The sequence below is a fragment of the Talpa europaea genome (assembly GCF_964194135.1).
Source record: "Talpa europaea genome assembly, chromosome: 10".
In the NCBI taxonomy this organism is placed as follows: Eukaryota; Metazoa; Chordata; class Mammalia; order Eulipotyphla; family Talpidae; genus Talpa; species Talpa europaea.
In genome coordinates this window covers 42852602-42876213 of record NC_140077.1, presented here as the reverse complement: position 1 = coordinate 42876213, position 23612 = coordinate 42852602, and the positions used below count along the sequence as shown (strand labels likewise).

Below are 23612 nucleotides of genomic sequence, written 5' to 3'. Positions count from 1 at the left end.
GTTTGTTTGTTTCGTTTATACATGCACTGGGTACAGTCAGAAGTGCGGGAGGGTGAGAGAATTCACCAGAGCCAGAGCGGGGAGCAGAGCAGGCAGAAGGACCGAAGTACACTGCTGAGGGGAGCAGCGGGCGGCAGGAGAGGTCTGCGCGCCATGTGGGACCCTCCTCCGGGTGGCCGGGGAGCAGCCGGGGATCGAACCGGCGCTGCAGAGGCCGCGGGCAGCTTCGCAACCCAGCGCTCAACCGCTGCGCCACCGGGGAGGCCCTGTTGCTCAATTCTTAACTAATGACCCAAGGGACTTTTCTCTTTGGGTTTGTGATCTGTGTTAGCTGATAAACTTCAATGCCTTTTGCGGATATAAAGACAATAGTGTTTTCTTACCTGTTTATGTTGCACTGCGAAGTTCTGCAGAATGTGATGTGAACAAGAATCAGATTGATTAGCTTTGTTTTCTGTTTTTACAGCAGAAGTAGAGTAAGAATAAATAACATTAAGTATTTGGATCTTTTCTGTAGTTTAATTTCACTCTCTAACATAAGTCTCAGTCTTTAGAGTATGATTTGATCTTAATAGGGCAATGAGTGGATGGATAGGGTAAAACAGGTTTCTCTTTTCCTCAATAGCCCCTTCCTGCTTTAAAGCTAGGATTTCTGGCTTTACTGAAAAACAATATTGAGTGTTGAATTGTGCAATTATATTAGAGGTAGAGAAAGTGGAAGGAACACTAAAATAAGTCCATTCTTCTCTGCATCATTACAAGATTGAAAATTTGGATTTTCATTAATATCTGATCAAAGAATGAATGTTATTAGCCAAGAGCAAATTATCTGATGTTGTGGCTGGGCCCTGGGTCGAACACTTCCAGGAAAGCTTGGTGGATATCTTTTTACACACCCCCATCTGAGAGATATGTAGCCTCTTTTTTTGGCAATTGGGTCTCAGTGATACCAACTATTGGGTTACTTTTTTATAAAAGAAGGTGATGGGGAGACGAAGGCCATCATGTTCTAGTCTAGAGAAAGGGTTCTTTACCAGGGATACCTATTATGTTCAGTGGAGGCAGGGAGGTTACTTAAACTATGTATTTCTGGTCTCCTCTCTACACTTACTGACTGCTATGTGGGATGTTCTGGAAGAGAAATGGATTTGGGTGATTTTGATCCATTCCACTGATTTAATGGAAAGAGTATACAACAAAAAGTTGGATTCTGATGTTGGCTGTGCCTCTAGTTTGACCCCAGGGATTGCGCATTTTAGTTAGTCTTTGAATCTCAGTTTCTTCATCACTGAAATGGATTGGATTTTCTTGTTTCTTTGAACAGCAACATTTCATAATTTTGAAGACAGTTCTCCTGAAATACTTTTCACACTTTTCAGTCTTTCTTTTTGAAAGCAGGTAAGTCGTGTGTGAGAGTCTCTGAGAATGAGATTTGCAGTTTGAAATGACTATTGAGTGGTGGTCCAGTCTCCATAGGACAGTGCTCACATCACTTGGCAATGTTGTCTTAGGTTCAGAGAGTTGTGAGGCAGTGGGCTTGTAATTCAGCTTTTGGCATAAACTAGATGACATGACTGAGAATTGTCTGTTTCAAACCTGATGGTCTTCTTGTAGTTTATGCCAACGATATTTGACTCTGGAAAACTGAGGAGTAAGAAACATAGTGGAAAAACAGTGCATGTTGAGTCAGAAGGTTTGAGTTCTGGTTCTGCCATTTCTAAGCCATGTGATCTTTGGGCCTCCGTGTCTTCACCTGTGAGGGATGAAGAGCGGTCAGTCATGATCAGATCTCTAACCTTTCTCCTGATGACCTATGATATGGTATCTTGTGAACCCAGCAGAAGGGTGCTGTGTGTACAAAGTCCGGTTATAAATAACAGTCATACTCCTCTGCAGGGTCAGACCTGCCACCAGGAAAGATGTGAGAGAGGGGAAGGCAGAAACATCCTTGGATACACAAAACAGACTGTCATAAGTACAATATATGTAAGATTATAATTATTTCACTTTAGTTGAGTGAATCATTTTCTACCATGATGAAGATGTGGTTCTCATGGTGTCGGAGATATAAAAATGTCATCCCTCTTGTTTGTATCCTTATCAGCAAAGTTCAGATGTTAAAATACAGTTACTGGGTTATTCTCCCACTCCAGGGTTGAGTGCTTTGTCTCTAGGACTAATTCATTCACAGTGTGATTGGCTAATGTAGTTGGGCCCTGATTGACTTTTGAGAAATTACCTGAATTGAGGCACACTGTGTATTTGGCATATTCGAAATGCAAAGAACACACTGTGTTATTATGAAGATAAACCTTTTTAAAAAGGTAACTTTCCCAGAAGCCTGATTTTACAGGGACTCATTGATATTAGGCATTACCAGTGTGAATTTTTCCTTTAGTGAGTGAGACTTATACTGGAACCCAGGTCTCTGTTGTGGCCAGCAGTCCACATTCGGACAAGCAGGGCGTTTGAGAGGTGTAGAGCAAAAGTACTGCGTTTTCTTTGGCAAGGAACGTGTTTCTCTTTGGCAGTTCAGAAACAATTGGTAGAGTAGATCAGTTTCTCAGCGGAAATGTTTTTCTTTGATCTTTTGCCTGATTTTCTTTAATGTGAGAGGAGTAGGAAGAAGAAAGTACATCGGAAGGTCTTACTGGTTTCTCTGCTTGGCTTTGTAGCTGTTGGTTCTCTTTGGTACTCTTCTTTGAGGTTATATTCCAATTAATGTTTAGTACTTACGATATTTTGAAGTTGTGAGAGATGTTTTCTGACATCTTGAATTCAATTCTAAGTGTGAAGTCTTGGATTTTAGTCTGACTCTGTCCCTTACTATCAGTTTGCCATAAAGCAAGTCACTTAACCTTCCTCGACTTCAGTTTTCCCCATTTGTAAAGTGAAACTGTTCATTCTTAATCTGACACCCTCATGAGGTCATTTAAGTTGTATAAATATTGCTGTGTATTCTCTCTAATAATTTAATGCATTTAGGTGCTTCATTCTTTCCACTGTATGCTGTCATGGCAACTTTGACTTTCTGTTAATTAGTTCTGTAATCAGATAGTCACCTAATCTTTGAGTTTTAAAGGGAAGAGGAAGTTTCAAGTGAAACACATGGATAAACCTGGGCCCTATAAACAGCATGTGCATTATAGGCACTCAGAAAATGCCTGTTGAATGACAGAAACCATAAGCCATGGTGGCATGTCTGTGGCAACAGTAGCATTGCAGGGAAGCTCTCTTCTCAGATGATGGGATGCAGATGCCACTGCTCTTGAATAAAACAAATAGGATGGTTTCCCTGTGGTAAATAATGGAAAGTGATTTTTACCATTTGTATTAGTTCCAAGGAAGGAAGCACCTGGTATGGTCTGAAAGTGTCTGCCCAAATGTTTTACCTCTTTTAGTGATACTCATTTTTGGAATGTTTCTTTCGCTATAAGCAGTAATTAATAAATTTAATGGGGGGAAAATCACTGTCTAATTGGCAGTGGTCAGGTACAGTACTAGTTCTTAAGTAAGCTTTTTGGGGAATGGAAGCTTTTTGGGTAGGGCCACCATGGGAAATTTGCTTACAAAATCTTCCCTTGAAGATATTTGGGGACTGAGAGAGTGCTGTCTCTGGGGATAGCTATGGGCTAATACAATGGGAAAGTAACCTGCAACTGAAGGAATTGTGAATCTTCTGGACTTAGTTACTTCATCGGCTCATAATCCTGGCCTCACAAAGATGTTAACAGAATAAATCATAGCCATAAACAGCATCAAGATGTGTAAAGTAGAAAATAACAGTATTAACTCCCTTCATTGCATTACACAACCATATTCTAAATTTAAGGAAGCCAGGCACTTAGAAAATACCTGCTGAGTGACAGGAACCTTAAACCAGGAGTAAAAATCACTCTAAATCACTAGTTTTAAACCTGAAGGTCATGATCTGTTTAAAGGGATATAGAATCAATTTGATGGGTCCAACATTTTAAAAAAAAAGTGTCAGGTATTATTTTGGAAACTTTTGGCTTTATATCTGTCTTTTGTTATGAGTATTAGATTATGTTGTAAAATAACATTTCTTTGGGACCATATTGGAAAGCTTGAAACTCATTGGTTGGAAAGCTTGAAACTCATGCTTTTTAAAATATCATGCCCCAAATTTACAGAATTTGTAGATTTCCTCTAGCATGTTACATTCAGGTTAGTGTCTTGCTCCCTTGAAGTGATTTGGTAGCTGAAAGAGTTCAATACCATTGGCGTAAGTTACTAAACTCCCATAAATTCTAGTAGATGCCTATTTGTCTAGTACTTGTCTAATTATTATTAGGATTTTTGAGTATAGAATGTTAATTATTTGGTATCTTGTAGGTTTCGGCTAAAACCTAAATCACTAAATTAGAAATGGTGTGAATAAGAAGAGAAAGACTAAGCTTACTGATCATTATTTGACAGTAGCTTCCTAAAATAGTTAATACTTTGATTCTTCATACTAGTAAGGTTTATCTTGATTTTTTTCCTTTAATATTTTAAAAAGATTTATGGTATTCTTTACTATCATTTTTTACATTTGCTGGGCAACCTTTTTGTTTTTTTCTCTAAAGGAATGGATTGCCAACTTTATATTAAAGTGTGAAGGAAGGAATGCTTTACTTTTGGAAAATTTAACCCAAACTATTGTTCTCTTGGGCCTCCCTGGTGGCGTAGGGGTTAAGTCTCAGCACTCTCACTGCTGTGGCCTGAGTTCAGTCCCTGAGAGGAGGCACAGCAGACCTCTCCTGTCTCGCCCACTGCTTCCCTTAGCAGTGTATTTCGGTAAATCCGCCTCTTCTGCTCCCCACTCTGTCTCTGGTGAATCCTCTCACCTCCTGCACCTCTGGCCTACACTCCAGTTCTCATACTCAGTAAATAAATCCTTAAAAATATATATATACACTACTGTTCTGTTAATCAAAGGCTGGTGATAAACACCCCCACATACTGACAGATACACATACACACAGGCACAATCGATCTATTTTATTCTGTGTCCCTTCTTGATGAAGAAGTGGAGGTGAAGATTGGTGATTTGCCTGGACTTGTACAATAAGCTAGTGGCCTTTATAGATAACCATTCATAGTAGTTGTGTTGTCAAAGACACAATATGTGATTTAAGTTAAACAGAACCCTAAGTATTATAATGTTAAATATATATGCAGGTGTATATAAACAAAAAGTGTATTACTGTAAGCAAAAAGACTCTATCTAGATGTTTATCTCTAGTAATGACCTGGCAGTACAATTTTAGTTTGTTTTAGTTCTTATTAACTGTTTTACATGTCTAAGGTTGATTATGCTAAGAGCATAAATTATGAATAGAAAACTCTTGAAATGGCACTGGATCGTGATATGTTGAGAGCCTCTGTCTGCGAATATTGAGAATGAAGAACTGAAGGAGTACAGAAGGTTGAATCAGTAGCCAGGGTTCCTAGTTCCTACTAGGACACACACCTGTTTGTAGGAGTTTAGACACGCTGCTTCTCTTTGAGACCTGTTTGTAAAGTGAAGATGTTGACTTGATCTCTAAAATTTCCTTCAGCATTTAGAGTCAGTTTCCCAAGGGCTGTAGTATTGCATCAGTACCTGGCCCGGGGTTTGTGCTTTTCGCAAGGCCCCAAGGAACTGCCTCATCCTTTTTTTTTTTTTCCAGGAGATTGCATACATTACCCCACAGAGCCCAATAATGCAGTGAGCTCTCAGTGTTGTGAGGTGCTTCTTCATTGGGGACAGAGCTGAGGTTGTTAGTAATAATCTAGAAGGACTTTGGAATGAAGCCAGAATATGTGATCTCTGATCACCTAGTTTCCTACTCAGAAAGCTTGCTGAGACCCTTCTAAGTACAGTATCATTCTGTCTTTGGTGTAAGAGAATATAAAATATTTCTTCATAGAGGAGATATTTAAGGATTTTTCTTCCTAATTGTTTTTTGAGGGACAGTAAGGCATATTTACAAACACTGTTTGTTTTGGGAGTATAGGTTCACACCTCCACACCATACCCACTACCAAGTCAATTTGTTGCTCTCACCTCCTTTGCCTACCCTTTTGTAACCTCAGTTCTGCAGACAAATTTGGGAGCTTTATGTCTGTTCCTTTGCTTTGATTTTTGTATGCTACATATGAGTGAAATCATCTAGTATTTGTCTTTCTCCTTCTGACTTATTTTGCTTAGCTCATTTCCTCCAGTTCCATTCTTGTTGCAAATAGCAAGATTTCATCTTTATTTATTTTTTAATGCTGAGTAGTAGTCCCGTGTGTATATATACCCCATCTTCATCCACTCATCTATCTGTGGGCGCTTAGGTTGTTTTATATAGCTTGGCTATTTTAAGTAGTGCTGCACTGAACGTAGAAATGCATATACGCCTTCAAATTAGTGTTCTTTCATTCTTTGGGTAGAATCATAGCAGTGGAATTGCTGGATCATATGGTAGATTTATTTTAATATCTTGAGAAACATCTAAACTGTTTTCTACAGAGATTGGACTAGTTAGGCTACATTTCCACCAACAGTATACAGGATTCCTATTTCTCCACACCCTGTCAACACTTGTTTCTAGTTTGCTTTTTTTTTTTTTTAATGTGGGACATTCTCACAGCTGTGAGGTGGTTACTCATTGTGGTTTTGATTCACATTTCCCTCATAATAAATGATGATCAACACTTTCATGTGCCTGCTGGCTGTCTATATGTCTTCTTTGGAGAAGTGTCTGTTTAGCTTTTCTGTTGGTTTTTTGATGGGTTAGTTTTTTATCGTTATCTGCGGTTTTTTTGTAGATCTTGGATATCAGCCCTTTTCAGGTGTATGATGTACAGATACTTTCTCCCATTTGGTAGGATGTCTTTGTTTTAATGATGGTTTCTTTCATCATGCAGAAGCTTTGTAATGTGAGATAGTCTGATTTGTTTATTTTGCTTTCGTTTCCAAAAAATATCACTAAAGCCAACATCATGGAATATTTTACCTGTGTTTTCTTCTTTATTATGGTTTCAGATCTTACAGCCAAGTCTTTGATCCACTTTGAATTTTGTGTATGGTCTGAGATCGTGGTCTAGTTTTGCCTGTAACTGTTTGATTTCCCAACACTTTTTCTTCTCTATAGACTTTCCTTTCTTCACTGTATGTTCTTGGCTTCTTTGTTGTATATTAACTGTCCATGTAAGTGTAGGTTTATTTCTGGGCTCTCAATTCTATTCCATTGATCTCTGTGTGTTTTCATAACAGTACCATACTGTTTTGATCACTATGACTTTGTAATTTGAAGTCTGGAAGTATAGTACCTCCATTCTTTTTTATTAGAATTAGAATTTTGTAAATGTTAGAACGCATGCCTTATATATTATACATTTAAAATTAATTTGCATTTGCTGATCTTTGCTTTTCCCCAATACTAATTTTTATATTACTTGTTTTGTTCAGTGCTGTGAACTGTTGATAATTTTTATAGTCATCTTTTGACACTGGTAGCCTCTCCTTTTGGAGTGAATTAGAAACTGGTATCGCTGGAGGGAAAATTGATCTGACTGATAGTTTTTTTGGGGGGGGGTATATTTTTGGTTTGCTTGCTTGCTTGATTGATTGGTTTTTTTTTAAAGATTTATTTTATTTTTATACAGGAACTGGGGTACAGGCCAGATGCGCGGGAGGGTGAGAGGATTCACCAGAGACAGAGTGGGGAACAGAACAGGCAGACTGACGAAATACACTGCTGAGGGGAGCAGCGAACAAGACAGGAAAGGTCTGCTTCGCCATGTGGGATTCTTGCCGGCTAGCCAGGATCGAACCTGTACTGCAGGGGCTGCGGACAGCTTCACAGTGCGGCGCTCAACTGCCTGCTCCACTAGAGAGGTCCCTACTGATAGTTTTTTAACCCATTCACACATATTATTTAATCCTTTAGTTTGATCACAGCTTTGACACCGGAAGATTCTTTATAGTGGTGAAAATCTTGACATACCTTTAACGATGATAGACTTCTCTGGTCTTTTTCCCAGTTCTTGTCTGGCACTACCATTGCTGTGCAGGATTGAGGTTGTTGATAGCAACTGTGGACTCTGGGGAATAGTCACCAAGAACTATGAGGGGTTGTAGGTAGCTGTGTTTCCATGGGTGACCTCCAGGGAACCCTGTACTTGTCCAGTGTTAATTACCTTATATTGCAACCTAATTGTTAAGAGCATAAATGTTGTTAACAAATATTTGTTGAGCAGTTGTCCTCTTCTTACACTTTCGTGCTCCTGTTGCAACACTGTGCATAGATATCTTATAGAGCATAACTTAAACCAATCTCTTTTTCTGAAAAGTCTCCTCTACCTTCTTCAGCTTCCCTCCTATTCTCGTCTACTGTGGTTAATAGTGACACCATTTATTTTACTCTTTCAAACCAGAACTTAAGCATTTGGAATTATCTGTACTCTTTACACTTGATACGTTTTGTATCTAATAAATTATCATACCATATTTCTTTGGCCTCCAAAAATATCTTTCATATCCATAGTGCTCTTCTTTCCCAATACTGAGGTAAATAAAACCCAGTGTTTCTCCCCTGGACTATTTGAGCAATCTTCCTAAATTTTACCCCAAATCTGCTGCTCATCTTCTACCAAATTATCCTTAAAAATACTCATCTATTGCTGTTGCTGTTTTGCATTTTGCTTTTTTTTTAGTTGGCAATATGCTTTAGAAATTTTTCCAAGTACTTCCTATGGCTCTGTCTTCTTTTTAATGCTACTTAGTATAGTTACATAATATGTGTGTATTCTAGTTTACTGACTCTTTACCATTCCTCTGTGAATCAACATTTATTACATTTTTTTCTTTACCTGTTAAAGACTGACATACATGTCTTTGAATATGCGTCTTTGTATAAATGTTGAAGTATGTTGATGTCAAAAAACAGAATTCCTGGATCAAAGGAATATATATCATTTAAAATGTTAATAGAGGGCCTCCCTGGTGGCGCAAGGGATTGAACACCACACTACGAAGCAATCCGCAGCCTCTGCAGCACGAGTTCGATCCCCAGCCGGCCAGGGAGCAACTCACATGGTGCGGCAGACCTCTCCTGACTCTCCCGCTGCTCCCCTAAACAGTGTATTTCAGTCAGTCTGCCTGTTCTGTTCCCCACTCTGTCTCTGGTGAACCCTCTCACCCCCCACACCTCTGGCCTGTACCCCAGTTCTTCTATGCATAAATAAATAAATCTTTTTAAAAAACCTAACAAACCTTAGCTAGATTAAATCTTTTTTTAAAAAAAAAAGATTTATTTATTTATTTATACAAGCACTGGGTACAGTCAGAAGCACGGGAGGGTGAGAGAATTCTCCAGAGCCAGAGCAGGGAACAGAACAGGCAGACTGATGAAATACACTGCTGAAGGGAGCAGCAGGTGCGGCAGGAAAGGTCTGTCGTGCCATGTGGGACCCTTGCCGGTGGCCGGGGATCGAACCAGCGCTGCAGAGGATGCAGGCAGCTTCGCAGCCCAGACTCAACCGCTGCACCACCAGGGGAGGCCCGCTAGATTAAATCATTAAAAATAAATAAATAAATAAAATGTTAATAGATAACAAGTCACTTTACAAGAAGTGCCTATCAATTATATTCTCATTCTCTGTGCCTCTCCCTTCCCGCCCCCACCAAGACCATTTTATTCAGGACCTAGTGTACGTCCCCCAGTCTTAACTCTGTGATTGGGACTTCTTCTCTCATTCACTTGCTCACTGTCAGTCACAGTTCAAGTTTTTATTTAGTCCAGAGTATGTGCCAGGCACTGTGTTCTATGCTGGGGCCTCAGCACTGGACAGATAGGTTCTCTGGCTTCACCTACTTGAAATTCTTACCACACAGAAATTTTTGCCATTTCCTTAAGCTTTGGCAGTTACTACTCTCTCTTCCTGTTACACCACTTTATTCTTTTAACCTTTCTGCCTAGAGAATTTTCTTAGATCATTCTTTTACCCTTTATCTAGCTTAGATTTATCCTCTGTCGTATCATCTCCATCACCCCTTAGGTAAGTGGACCTTCCTCTGTGGTCTCTCTGAACATTTCACTTACATCCTTTTTATATATAGTGTTTATTCCAAAGGGTTTTAATTACTCACTTATATCTGTGTGCGTGTGCTTGCACACCTGTACACACAGATCTCTCCTGTTAGCTTGTAAATGCAGTAGGGACAAGACTCTAATGATACTTATCTTAATGCTCCCCCAACTTAATGCCTTAAACACTGGGATTTCCTCACTAATGTCGGGTAAATGAACAAATAACTTATGATGAACTTATTTTGTGCAGGGCAGTCTGGGGCTTGTAACAGACTTGGTTTGTCTTCAAGGACTAACCATATAGTCAGGGAGATAAGAAATAGATGAGTAGACTGCAGTGCAGGTGTGATAAGCTCTGTGTAGAGACAGGAACAAGGACCTGAGGAAAGCTCACTGGGAGAGCTTAATTCTTGTGAGTGGGTATTATATTAAGTTTCCAGTTGATGGGATTTTTTTTCTTGCTTGTGCCATGTTTAGTGAGGGATACACATAATGATAAGATATGGTCCCTTGCTTTAAGAGTCCTTTAGTCAAATAAGGCCTTTGAGCAGATTGGAAGTCTGGCCTATGGACCAAGTGTGGCCTGCCCGCTTTATACAACCCATGAGGTAAGAATGATCTTAAATTGTTTAAAGAAGACTATTTTGTGACAAGTGAAATGATGTGAGATTCAGATTTCAGCATCTGCAATTAAGTTGTGTTGGCACATAGCCACCTTCATGTGTTTACCTGTGTCTCGCAGCATTTCTGCTACAGCAGCAATGTTGAGTAATTGGCCCGTAACACTTACGGAATTTTCTCTTCGGCCTTTTACAGTGACAGTTTGATGACCCTTGAGTTAGAGAACAGGGAACATTCAAATCAAATAGAGAAGAGCAAGACATTCATATTGAGAGGGTCAGTTTGAGTTCAGAGAATGGGACAATGAATATGCAAGGCATAGAAACTTTATAGCTTAATAGATGATCTGGCTTAACTTTTTATCTTACATACTAGGCAGAAGATGAAAAATCTTGCCAAAGTCCACACAACTTGTCAGGGACAGTGAATGGAGAAGAAGCTTTGAGGGCTTTAGAGGATGATAAGATTATTGTTGGGGTAGGGCCAGATTCAACAATGGCTTCACCCTTGAAAAACGAGGATTAGAGAACAAGCTAAGAACAGACTTTGTTACTCCGTCTGAATGCAGTATTCTTTCTCTTCTATTTCTAGAAGGCCTTTGAGCCCTACTTCGAGATTTTGGAAGTTTATGCCACAAAAGCCAAGAATTATGTAAATGGACACTGCACCAAGTATGAGCCCTGGCAGCTGATTTTGTGGAGTGTCGTGTGGACCCTGCTGATAGTCTGGGTATATGAGTTTGTGTTCCAGCCTGAGAGTAAGTATGCCACCCCTGCTGTAAAGGTAGAGGTTTAGTGGGATTTCACTAGCCTTGGACCCATACTGACACATTGAATTAACTTCTTACCTTTTGGTTATGATTTTTAAAAGCTCCGTAAGTGAAAAATAGCACATTATCCGTTGACTGGTAGATATCTCTTATGTAACTCTCTACTTGTGTTGATATGGATATGCAGCTTATATCAAAACTTCTGAGAAATTATTCATAGCAAGGATATCTCAGAGTGTGGCTTAAATTCAGTTCTAGTTTCTTGCCTAGAACATAATTGTGTCATCTGGAGTTCCCCAAGCAGAAATGTATTGCTTTTTAGGCCATCTTTTTAAATAAAGAGTATGTAAAATTGGAACATTCCTCATGAGAGGACCCTGTGAGTACCTGCTATGTGCCAAGCACCGTGCTAGGCCCTGGGGATAGTGTGCAAGCATTACACATCTCCTGTCTTGGAGTTGAACTTCTGATGTCAGCCAACAGAACATGTTAAGCTTCCCTGGGAGTGAGTTAGGGAGTCAGGCTCCCAAGGGGATGAAGGAGCCCACCTCTTAGGGCATGCAGAAGAAGATAAGTTTCTTGTGATCAGTGTGTAGATCCTCTGTCTTTTCGAAGATTTAGATTCTTCTCTTGCCCACTCCTCTCCCCTTCCCAATTTGGAGTTCTGGTTTCCATGTTACCTCCTTGTGAATTGTTTTCACCCTGCAGGCTGTGCTTGGTAAGTTTTGCTTGATTTCACCCAAATTCAAATGTTAGCAGTGGTGGGGGGTATTTTCTAACACCCCCCTGCAGCCCTTCTGTGCTCTTGGTAGAATGCCTGAGTCTGAGTTCATTTCCTTGGGATAGGAAACCAGTAACATTGAAGAAAATTGCTTGTCATTTCTCATGTTTTTAAAAGTTCCTGTTTGCTTCCCTGATAATGCCTGGTTGAAGGGATTCTTTAACTATACTTATTTTGCTTTTCTTCCTCTTCCTCCAGGAAGTTAGCTTAGATAAGCCAGATTCTGTTTTTACCTCTCTACCACGCAGTAGCCACAGAGCCATTCTAGTAACATTGCAGAGTTATGGCGTAATAAATTCTGCACTTAATTACAGTGAAAATGAGACAGAACTCCCTGTCTAAATTGTAGTTTACTGCTGCCTTTAAAACCCCGTCTTCAGTTTTTGCTATTAGCCTTACAGAGTTTCCTCATAAACTCTGACACATTAGACTAACTAGCCCTTTAGCTGCATCTGCTCAGTGGTGTGGGTATGGGCTCAATGTTGTCTTTCTGCTCAGATCTTATTGCTTTTCCAGGAAGCATTTCATACAGTAGTGTCTACCATCTTGACCCGCCAGGTAGCCTGTTCCAGAGGACCCTTAGGAGTAGCAATAAATGTTCTTTTCTTCTTTTTTATTCTAAAATATACTTAACAGAAATCTGCCATTTTACCCATTTTTGTTTATTGTTCAGAAATATTAAGTATTATATTTACATTAATGTACAACCATCTACCATCCATTTCTGCAGCCTTTCCATCATCCTAAACTGAAACTCTGCACCCATTAAGCCCTAACTCCCCGTACCCCAGCCACCATTCTGTGTGCTTGTCCTTTTTTTTTTTTTTTTTTTTAAGATTTATTTATCTATTTATACAAGAACCCAAGAACCAGAGTATAGGCCAGATGCTCCGGGGTGGGGGTGGGGGGTGCGGTGAGAGGATTCACCAGAGACAGAGTGGGAACAGAACAGGCATACTGACAAAATACACTGCTGAGGGGAGCAGCAGGTGAGACAGGAGAGGTCTGCCGCACCATGTGGGACCCTCCCTGGCTGGCTGGCTGCTGGAGATCAAACCACTGCAGAGGCTGCGGACAGCAGCTTCAGAGCACTGCACTCAACCTCCTGCGCCACAAGGGGAGCCCCGAGCTTGTCATTTTAAGGTGGTACTTGTGAAACCAGCTTGTGGTTAGAAATCTTGAGATATATATTTCTTTGCTGTGATTAGCTTTAGCTTTAGGTATTTAGTTCTGTTTTCAGTTCTGCAGTCCATGGTATCCATGTGCATTTTGCTTAACTGGTGAAGGCACAACCCTCTTAGGTTCCGGTACTTACCTACTTACCTTTAGTGTTCAAAAGGAACAGACTGGACTTTGAGCATCCCATGAGAATTTTAGTAGTAGCAGTAAATTAATAGGGTATGTTACCTAAATCTTCGTAAGTTGAACTCCAAAACATTTCAGTTGTTTTATTTTTTCTAACATTTTTTATTATAAAAGTAATAACATGTTCATGGTAGAACATTTAGAAAATATAGATAATAATGTAAAAACAAAATTAACATCTTGTTACATGGAGATAAACAGCATTTATGTATCTTTATCTATTTCTATATCTGAAATAGGCTGAACCAGACAAAGTATAGCTTTTGTAGGTCACAAATTACTGCTGTTGGCATTTCCGTACAGTTTAACACAGATGCACACTTTTTATTTTGCAATTTCCAACTTGAATTTAGACAGATAAAAATGTCTTCTTGCCAGAGATGGAAGATAATTTTGATAAAATTGCTATTTTTTTCCCCAACACCCTGCTAATGGAGAAATATTTGTACATATCACTGAACGATCAAGTCATTATTAGTATATTGCCCTAGAGAAGTCTAAAGTCTGGGCTGGTGAGGAATTTTGCTGCTCCTCAGACCCTGAATACCCTTCTGAGGGAGAGGGGTAGTTCTGGAAAACAGGATAGCCACTGGGCTAGATAAGAACTGCAGTGGCAGGAGGGTGGGCAGGTATGAGCAGTTCTTGGGTGTTATCTCAATTAATTCTACTTTCTGATTATCTGCTCATATCATTACTACTTGATGTTGATTTTAACTGTGGGATTGCCCGTAGTTCATCAACAGATACCAAATTTCTATGTGGGAGGAGGTGGTAAACTCTCCTGGTTTCTAGCCCTGGCACCTTGGGCAACAACATCCTTCATCTCTCTTGACTGTTTTCCTTACAATAAAACGATAATAACAATACCTGTCTCACCTGGTCCCGGGACTATAGGATTGAGTGGGCGTAACTTGTGTGAGAAGAATTTTTAAATTTGAACTGTGCATTGCTGTTCTTATCACTGGCATTTCCTGTTTATTGCCTTAACATAACCTGCCTTTCTTTCTGTACCTCTGGGGACTTTTTCTCCTGAGATCATCTTTAGATTCCTACCACATGATCTTTCCTTTAATTTGTCCATCTTTGATGCTGTATTCTGTTTTTTCTACCCCATATCTTACAACTTTGCCAAAATTAGTCTATTCTTTTCTCTTCCACGTAGACAAATAACTGTCCTTTTGGAAGTCTGACTCAGTTTGCTAATTTTTAGGTCTCTTTTACCTCACTCATTAATCACTTCATCTATTAAGTAAGGAAGTGGTTTTGAATTTGTATAGCTTTTGTATTATTAGAAATAGTCAAATAACAAGCAGCTTAAATATAACCAGCACTAGATTATACTCCCTTGATGGACTATCAGGGTAACATTTAAAATGTGTTTAATGAGGGGCCTCCCTGGTGGCACAAGGGGTGAAGACACAGCACTATGAAGCTATCTGCAGCCACTACAGCACGAGTTCGATCCCTAGCCAGGGAGCTAACCCACATGTTGTAGCAGACCTCTCCTGACTTGCCCCTGCTCCCCTCAGCAGTGTATTTCAATATATCTGTGTGTTCTGTTCCCCACTCTGTCTCTGGTTAATCCTCTCACCCCCCCCACACCTCTGGCCTGTACCCCAGTTCTTGTATGCATAATTGTATGCATAAATACATAGATCTTAAAAAAAGAATTTTTAATGATGTAGAAAATAAGTGAAAAGAGTATAGATATACCATTGTATGTACAGCCTAATCTCAGTTCTGTATACTAGCATGTTGAACATAGCATGGGAAGGAAATACTCCAAAATTTAAACAAAACAATAGCTACAGTAGTTTCAGTCTTGTCTTCTTATGCAATCTCTGTTTTAGTTACCTGGTCTTATCCCAGATACTTACAGACTTTCAGCTAAAAACGACAGGGATACAACCTAAGCAGAAACAACTAGTGAAGATATAAGGCATTTTATAACAGATATCAAAGGAAGATACGGATACATTCTGGCTGTTGAGAAAGAGCGTCTGGCCAGGGATTTGTAATGCTCAGATCTCTTAGGAATGCAGTGAAAGTTCATATTCAGTTCTTGCCCTGTATGAAAGCTAGGTCTAGATTCCTTTTCTTCATCTGGAAAAACTGAAAATTTCTACTTTTATAGAGTGAAAAACAAAGACTTCAGATAAATCATCTATCATGATTTGATTTGTGGCCTTGAGCAAATTATAAATGCTTTGACCCTTGGTTCCCTTTGGATAGTATGCCCTGACTTCTGTGCCAATTTCAAAATCTTGTTGTCACAATCATGCATTAAAAGATATACAATCTATTTAGATGTCACGTATTTATAGTCGACAGCATCGGAATTCCATATTTGTCCTTTGTACTGTCCAACAGAAAGGATTCTGATTGGTGTTCATGATAAAGGCTAATTTTAGGTCCAGAAAATGTTGCTAGGATGAAAGTGTTCAATGAGAGACTGAAACACAAGCCCTAAAAAACAGTATGTGTTGGTTATTTGTGGAGAAGGGAGAGAAATGTTGGGCATGTGGAGACCTTGGGAAGGTAAAGAACTCTGGACTGAACACTTCTGGGAATTTCTCCTACAGTAGACTGTCAGGTATATGTTAGGGTGTGTGTTACATGGAATTTATTTCAGTGTGGTTTGTAATAGCAAATGTTAGAAACAACCAAATTACCCTTTAGGAAGGGACAGGTTAAGTAAATTATGGAATATCCATATGATGGAATACTTGGCAGCTATAAAAATGATTGATCTCTTACATTTCTCAGTAGGCAAAGTTAGTACAGTACTGGAGTATGCTGCCTTTTGGGTAAAAGGAGACACAAATAAAACTATATCTTTTTTTCTTTTATATACGTGAAGAAATTCTAAAAGGGTAATTAGAAACTAATAGTAGTGTTTACATGAGACTGGGAGATAGGTGAGACTTTCTCTCTGTGTGTGTATGTTTACACATTTGAGCCACATAAATGTGTTACCTTTGTGAACTGAAGTAAGGCTGTGGAGGAAATATTGAATATTAAATTCCATCACTGTGGCTAGTAGGTCATAATCATGGAAATTTACTCGAATAATAAAACCATCTGTTTCTTTAGGTTTATGGTCAAGGTTTAAAAAGAAATGTTTCAAGCTCATCAGGAAGATGCCTATTATTGGCCGCAAGGTAAGTAGAAGCTATAGATCTCCAGACCATCTCCAGCCACTCTCCTCCTGTAATCATATTTCTTTCTTCCTATTTATTGAACCTAGTTTTCTCAAGCAGGGAGGGTGATTTTGTCCCGTAGGAACATCTGACAATATTTGGAGATATTTTTGGTTATAGTAACTGGAGGGTAGTGCTTGTTGTTGTCATCCAGTAGGTGCTGGCCAGGGGTCCTGCTAAACATTCTACAGTGGACAGGACAGCCCCCCACAATAGAGAAGTGCCAAGGTTGAGAAGTGTGACTTAACCCTTTCTCCAGCTTATTTGACTTAAGGAAAAAGGAGGAGTCTGTTTTTTTTTTTTTTTTTAAAGTTTTATTTATTTATTTATTTATACAAGCACTGGGTGCAGTCAGAAGCGTGGGAGGGTGAGAGAATTCACCAGAGCCAGAGAGGGGAGCAGAGCAGGCAGAAGGACCGAAGTACACTGCTGAGGGGAGCAGCGGGCAGCAGGAGAGGTCTGCGTGCCATGTGGGACCCTCCACCGGTGGCCGGGGAGCAGCCGGGGATCGAACCGGCACTGCAGAGGCTGCGGGCAGCTTCGCAACCCAGCGCTCAACCGCTGCACCACTGGGGAGGCCCGAAACGAAGAGTCTGTTAAGGAAGAATTTTGTCTGTTAAGGAAGAATTTTATGTTAGAAAACCTGCCAGTAGAGACACAATTCTTTAGAGCAGTATTTGACTGGGCTGAACTTAGATAAAGCAGGTCCTTGAATAACATCGTCTGTTATAATTAGGAGGGAAAGAAAAATATCACCCAATGTTAAATGAAAAAATATTCAAGGATCTCATTTCCTTAAACGTCATTTTGCTGAAAGTCCAAGTTTCCAAAAACTTGTGACATTAAGTGAGAATTTCCTGTATTTATCCTTGGGTTGGGTGTTTATGTGGTTTAGATCAGGGATTGGCAAACTCTCTGTAATGGACTAGATGTGAAACATTTTAGGCTTTGTGAGCCATGCTGTGTCCGCCCCACTCCTCAAGTGTGCCCTTTTAGAAGGAAAGCAGTAGGGTGACAAGTAAAGGCATGGACCTGGCTGTGTTCCAATAAAACTCTCTTTGCCAAGACAAGTGGTAGGTCAAATCTGGACTGTATTTTGCTGATCCCAGGTTTACAAACTTAGATAACAGAGCTACTCTCTTGCCCTTTGTACCTATCTACAGTATAGTATGTGCCCTTCACACTATCCTCTCCACCCTCAAACACACCAGATAAGACAGTCACCTCTGTACCCTTCCCACAGATTCTTTATCACCAATGACAATTAATAGGCCAAGGCCCCATTGCAAAATAGAAGGAAGGCTAGCGAGCCTTTGAGATCATCGTTTCCCCCAGTACCCTGACTCTCCTTGGTTTTCCTTCAAGCTTTCCCAGCCTTAATCTGCCTTCAAGCTTTCTTTCACTTTTGCCTTTTAATTCCTTTTTCCCTTTCCTGGCAAACCAGAGAAGTTGTGAGTTGTCTTTAGCATTTGACCAAAATCTAATCATACTACTGTGCTAACAGTTATCCCAGAATTCTCTCTCTCCTTAGCTGTGGGAAAGTAGAGTAATTAGGACAAAGAAAGGGAATAAGAGTAGATAGACTTTTATTTGCTTCCCAAATGATATTCAGCCCTAAGATTAAATCTAATTTAGAGCTTAGAGAGTAAGGGGTAGGGCAGAGGCACAGGCATCATGGAGGAACTGTAGCACAAAGGTTAAGAGAGCAGCATTTCTCCTCAGTCCCTATATTTTTTCCACCCTTACACTTGTCTCCTTTAATTCGAATTTTGAGACAAACACTAGAATTTCAGAACCTATTTTAAATTCATGAAATAACACTTAGAAGATACAACTATATAATCAGCTTTCTTCTTTTTTTTGCAGATTTTGAGGTTCAGGAACAAGAAGTTATTTGAGTGTGTGTGTATATTCTCCCCTCGTTCACACATCTGCACTCGCTTATTCAGTGCTGGTTTATTGAACACCTTGTCAAGTGCCCTCTTGGGTGCTGGGGGTAGAGTGATGAACAAGACCCAATCCTTCCTCTTTGGCATTTACATATTTAGACAGAAAACAAGTAAGCAAGTGTGTAAGGATTGCATTTTGAATGCGATGAAGAAATTAAAATTGGGTAATGTGATTAGAGGTTCTGAGGCAAGAATTGGGAGTGGGAAAGTAGTTGCTGTCTTTCTAACATACCTCTTATTTTTTGTTTGTTTTATCACAACGGCACAGTCCGTGCATGGGAACTGAGCTTTCATAGCCTGTTCCTATGCGTGGTTGCCATGTATGCAGCACAAGTTCTTTATTTACAGCTTTAAAAATACTGGCATGTGTATGGCATGCCTGGCCCAAGAATGTGGGCTCTGCTGCCTGCCATTGTTAGGTAGCTACAGACGTGTTTTAAAGGAGTGGCTTTCCTGTGGTTTTAAGAAGGGTCATATACAAGAAGACCCTAGTGGTTTTTGTTCACCTACAGCTAGAGATGAGAAAATCTAAATAGTTTGGAGTAACATCTGGAGCGTCAAACTTTAATACATATACTGATGAAAACCATCTCACTGAAACACAAATTGTGGTCTTCGCCACTCGCCCCAAACCTGTAAACCCCAGTCACTGCTTCAGTTTTCATTGACTGCATCTCTGCCCACAGTATTTATTAAGTTCAACACTTATTTATTAAGGGAATAAGTGAATGAATGAGAGAATGTTTCAGAAGCTGTGGCTATGAGAATGGAAAAGAAATAGCCATAGTTGATAAATTATGCAGCAGAAAGGACCTTAGCTCCTCCTACTACTTAGATTTCAGTTGATAACCTAAGGAGATAATGCAATCTTCCTGAAAGTTTCCAGAATGTCTTGTAGGCAGGAGTTGGGTCGGACTTCCAGATTCCTGGTGTGCTCTGTTGAAGGAACTCATTACGTGGCACAAGCAACAAAATCTGGCTACTGTTTATGGCTCTACCTTTGTTTCTTTAGTGCACACACTGTGGCTGCTACCAGGGCAGGAACAAGGTCCAAGTATTGTGCTCAGGAAGTGGTGATATTAGCAAATGAAGATCAAGTAAAGCAATGGTGATATCAATGTGGCAGAAGAAATGTGGGCAGAGGTGGGATTGGATGCATCTTTGACCTTCGGAGAGAAAGTGAACTTTTCATATTTCTAAGAAACTTGCACATACCAGAAAGTGGCTGACTAGTCAAAATGTTTCCATATCTCTGTAGAAATAATGCCATTCTTGTTTTGTAGCACTTGTGGAGTTCCCAGCCCTGAGCTGTTGACTTGATGTCTCAGCTGGTTCATTTACTCTCTGTACTATTTTCTTCCATTGCCTCGTTAATTTGTTTTTCTTATCTTTGGAGATCCAAGATATATTGAAGAAGACCAAGGATGATATTAACAAGAGCATGTCATTCCTGAAAATAGACAAAGAGTATGTGAAAGCTCTGCCCTCTCAAGGTCTGAGCTCATCTGAAGTTCTGGAGAAGCTCAAGGAATACAGCTCTATGGGTATGATTCTTTACCAGTGCATCTCTATCCTTACCAGGGTGGGTGTGGGTGTCATTAAAGGTTAAGATCAGGTCATCCCTTGTACCTACATGTTTTGGAAGTCAACTCCCTGTTTCAGAGGTTGAATTTCTTATTTTAAAAATTGCATTTAAGTTCATTTTTCATCCATAAAGCACACAAATCTCAGAGAGTGTGGAACTTGGTTTGGTATCCTTTTCTAAGCCTGAATAAAACAAGATACATTTGTGTTTTTAAAAGAGATTCATAAGTGATACGAATGAAATATAGATTCATTATAGAAGTTAGGAAAGATGCCCAGAGAAACAAAAGAAAATGAAAAATTACCAATTCCATCATCAAAAGATAAACACACGATATATATGTATCTGTATCTATATCAGAATGTTAATAGTGTTTTGTGTTGTAGTCACACACACATCCATCCATCCATACATACATGCATACATAACATGTATGAGCACATATGAGAAGGATAAACGCACCAGGATAGACATTTAAGAGTTTAACCTGTGGAATCAGCCCAGATTCACATCCTGGCTTGACCACGTGTGACTTGGGTGAGTTCCTTAACTTCTCTCTCCCTCAGTTTCTGTCTCTGCAATGAGGAAACAGCAGGTCCTTGAATAAAGTCATTTGTTATAACATTAATGAGGAAAAACATTGTCAGTTCCCAGCCAGATCTACTGGGCGCCCCATGTCGGTGTGGTTTTTCCCCAGGTACTCCAGCTTCCTCTCACACATCCCAAAGATGTGCACATGAGGTTCATTGTCATGCCTGCATGTCCCCGACTTTGTGACTGTGGGTGTTGGCTGAGTGTGCCTTTGACAGACGGGCATCCTACTCAGGGTTGGTGCCTATCTTCTGCCCTGAACTGCTGGGATTAACTCTGGCCACCCAACACCCTGAAAAAGGGTAATCAGGTTGGAAAATGGATGAATACAAATGATTGTTTAACAGAAGTACTTTGATATTTACAAGCTTACCATGGGAACTTAACTCTTATTTATTTATATCAGTTAAGTTGTGATAAATTGGTTTCCTTATAAGTCATTTCACTTAAAAGTAACACTTTCCAATAACCTATTAATGAAGTTAACCATAATAATAATAGTGCTTATCTGAAAGGATGATGATCGAGATTGAGAGCATACATGTAAATGTAGAACTCCTGTCATTTAGTAAGTCCTGAATAAATGTTAAATATAACTTTAATATAATTTATTACAGATTAAGATCATATTACAAATATTTTTAAAAAATAAATTTTTGGTTTGGCATAATTTTAGAGATATAAAAAATTTGCAAAGACAATTCAGATTTCTGCTCTGCCCCTCACCCGCCTTTTCCTGATGTTAACCTCTAAAATAATTATGGTATGTTTGTCAAACTGAAAAATTATGGCGCAGCAGACCTCTCCTGACTTGCCTGCTGCTCCCCTCAGCAGTATACTTTGGTCTGCCTTTTCTGTTCCCCACTCTGTCTCTGATGAATCCTCTCACCCCCCACACCTCTGGCCTGTACCCCAGCTCTTATATGCATAAAATAAATCTTAAAAAAAAAACTGAAAAATTAACATTATATAGTATAATCTTAAGCTACAAATTCTTCATAAGTTTTTCTACAAATGCCTTTTTTCTTTTCTAGGATTCAATACAGGGTAACACATGGCATTTCAAAACAAATGCATTTTAAATTTCTAATTGACAGGTATTGAGTTTTTTATATTGGATCCTGTCCGGGATTTATTGGTGACATAAAGCAGGGATTAGCACCCTGTCACCTGTATATTAAAGATTTTCATGATTATGGTGATTATTTGCTGCCCATATTTCCTTCCCTTCTACTTTTTAAGTCCCTATCTATTGTTATACTCTGTAGCACCAGTAAAAGAACAGGAAGTGAAACCATGGGCCCTGTTTTTAAAGGGCTAATGACCGCTGATCTGAAGACATTCTTGGTACAGAGCAGTGTCCTCCAAGGAAAGAGGGAAAATCAGACTGGTAGCAGAGCTTAACGCAGGGTGAGATTGAGGGGTTTCTCTGGGTAGTCATTGCTCAGTACTTTGCTCTCTCATTGGAGCTGTAGATACTTTATATTAGTGTTTTTCTGTAACATGCCTACTTTCAGTAGCAAAGGATCTCAGACACCCATATCAGCAGATTTGTTGCTATAATGTAGACAGGAAGTGGATGTCAGGAAGCTTCCCTCTGAACTTTATCCCAGTGTTGACAGTGTTCCTGATCCTTATGCTACAGCATAAGTTGCTGGAAGCAGGTGGCTAATTCTATGGATTTCTAAGCTCATCTGAAGGACCCCTGAGGCTCAGGGGTCCTTGTCTCAGCATGGTTTGTTTAGTTCGGGATTTGTTCCCTTGGCTCCAACTCTGATGATAATAAACTGAAATTTCACACTTTTGTCTTGCTTCTTTCTGCTAACTCTGTTCATAACAGTTCCCAGGGTGAGAGGGAAGAAACGATTGCCGAAAAAATTCAGGCTCAGAGAATAGAAAGTGAGTTTATAAATAGAGGAAAGTTTTTCTGCTACTACAAGGCAGGTGGGAATGAGGACACTGTATTAGATGCTGTTAATAACTTTTCCACACTGTTGTTGATAATCTTTCATCATGATTTGGTGATAGTTCTTTATTGGAATTCTTTCTTGATTCAGTATAATGACTGTCTTGAATGTCCACTTAAGTGGTTTTTTTTTTTTTTTTCCCTTTTTTCCCCAGAGGGGCTTCTTTATTAAAACTTGTTCTTCCCAAAGATTCCTGCTTACTGACCCATTGACTTAACTTTCTCTGCAGATGGTGTGTGGCAAGATGGGAGAGCCTCTGGAGCCGTCTACAGTGGGGAAGAGCAGCTCACCGAACTCCTCGTGAAGGTGAATGCCCAGTACTAGTATTCTAAGGGAGGGTGTGTGGTCTCTGCCAGTTTATATTACCTCATTTTTTTTCTTTTGTAATTAAAAAAAATGATTTAAGGAAAGTTTATTGTTAAAATTAAAGAAGTTAAGAAGTGATCTCCTTACCATCTCACACCAGTGAGAATGGCACATATTAAAAAAACGAGCAACAACAAATGTTGGCGAGGATGTGGAGAAAAAGGAATTCTCCTGCACTGCTGGTGGGAGTGCAAACTGCTCCAACCACTATGAGAGCTGTGTGGAGATTCCTCAACCTACTGAAGATAGAGCTTCCATATGATCCAATAATTCCCTCCTAGGTATTTACCCAAAGGACACAGAAACATTAATTCCAAAGAGCACCTGCACCCCTATGTTTATAGCAGCACT

The 23612-nt window shown here is 39.6% G+C and overlaps 1 protein-coding gene across 1 annotated transcript in view; it reads left to right on the top strand.

Annotated features, from left to right (window-relative positions):
- The window catches only part of SGPL1 (sphingosine-1-phosphate lyase 1), a gene marked incomplete at both ends in the record, with an annotated part of 52061 nt that overhangs the window by 14005 nt on the left and 14444 nt on the right, over positions 1 to 23612 (top strand). Inside the window, 4 exons of the mRNA XM_084244824.1 lie at positions 11280 to 11445; positions 16697 to 16764; positions 20149 to 20296; positions 23125 to 23201. Coding sequence (XP_084100950.1) covers positions 11280 to 11445; positions 16697 to 16764; positions 20149 to 20296; positions 23125 to 23201 — 459 coding nt within the window. The remainder of the gene's footprint in view (positions 1 to 11279; positions 11446 to 16696; positions 16765 to 20148; positions 20297 to 23124; positions 23202 to 23612) is intronic.